This window comes from Penaeus monodon, chromosome 22 (genome assembly GCF_015228065.2).
Source record: "Penaeus monodon isolate SGIC_2016 chromosome 22, NSTDA_Pmon_1, whole genome shotgun sequence".
In the NCBI taxonomy this organism is placed as follows: domain Eukaryota; kingdom Metazoa; phylum Arthropoda; class Malacostraca; order Decapoda; family Penaeidae; genus Penaeus; species Penaeus monodon.
Window position 1 is genome coordinate 41,025,665 of NC_051407.1, and position 422 is coordinate 41,026,086.

Here is a 422-nt window from a genome sequence, read left to right on the forward strand (position 1 = left end):
AACAATGCTTGTCTCTAACAGGGCAAGAGGAACTGAATGTTATATGTTAACTCCTGAGGAAGTAGCCAAAAAATGTGATATTCTTCACACATCAGATATTCTAGGTGGTATGTGGGTCCCAAAAGATGGAGCATGTGACCCATACAAGCTTTGCTATACTCTTCTGAAGTTAGCTATTGAAAAAGGTAAAGAAGGATCTTGATTTTTTTTGTCTAGGTGTTAAATTAAATTTTTGACATTTAGAATTTTTTTCTGTATAATTTAATCTTTTGTCTAGAAGGCTTGACATTTTCATGTTTGATTTTTTGAATATGTTATTTATGGTTAATATATTAGGCATAAAGTTAAGATATACATGCCCTTATGATCTCTATGAATTATGAAGGTGTTTTAGGAGCTAAGAGATCAGATTAAATTAAGTG

The 422-nt window shown here is 31.3% G+C and overlaps 1 protein-coding gene across 2 annotated transcripts in view; it reads left to right on the top strand.

The window, feature by feature from the left end:
- The window catches only part of LOC119587138 (pyruvate dehydrogenase phosphatase regulatory subunit, mitochondrial-like), a 12,740-nt gene that overhangs the window by 2,488 nt on the left and 9,830 nt on the right, over window positions 1–422 (top strand). For both annotated transcript variants that reach the window (XM_037935895.1, XM_037935896.1), the window contains exon 5: window positions 22–185. In XM_037935895.1, the coding sequence (XP_037791823.1) occupies window positions 22–185 (164 nt within the window). The remainder of the gene's footprint in view (window positions 1–21; window positions 186–422) is intronic.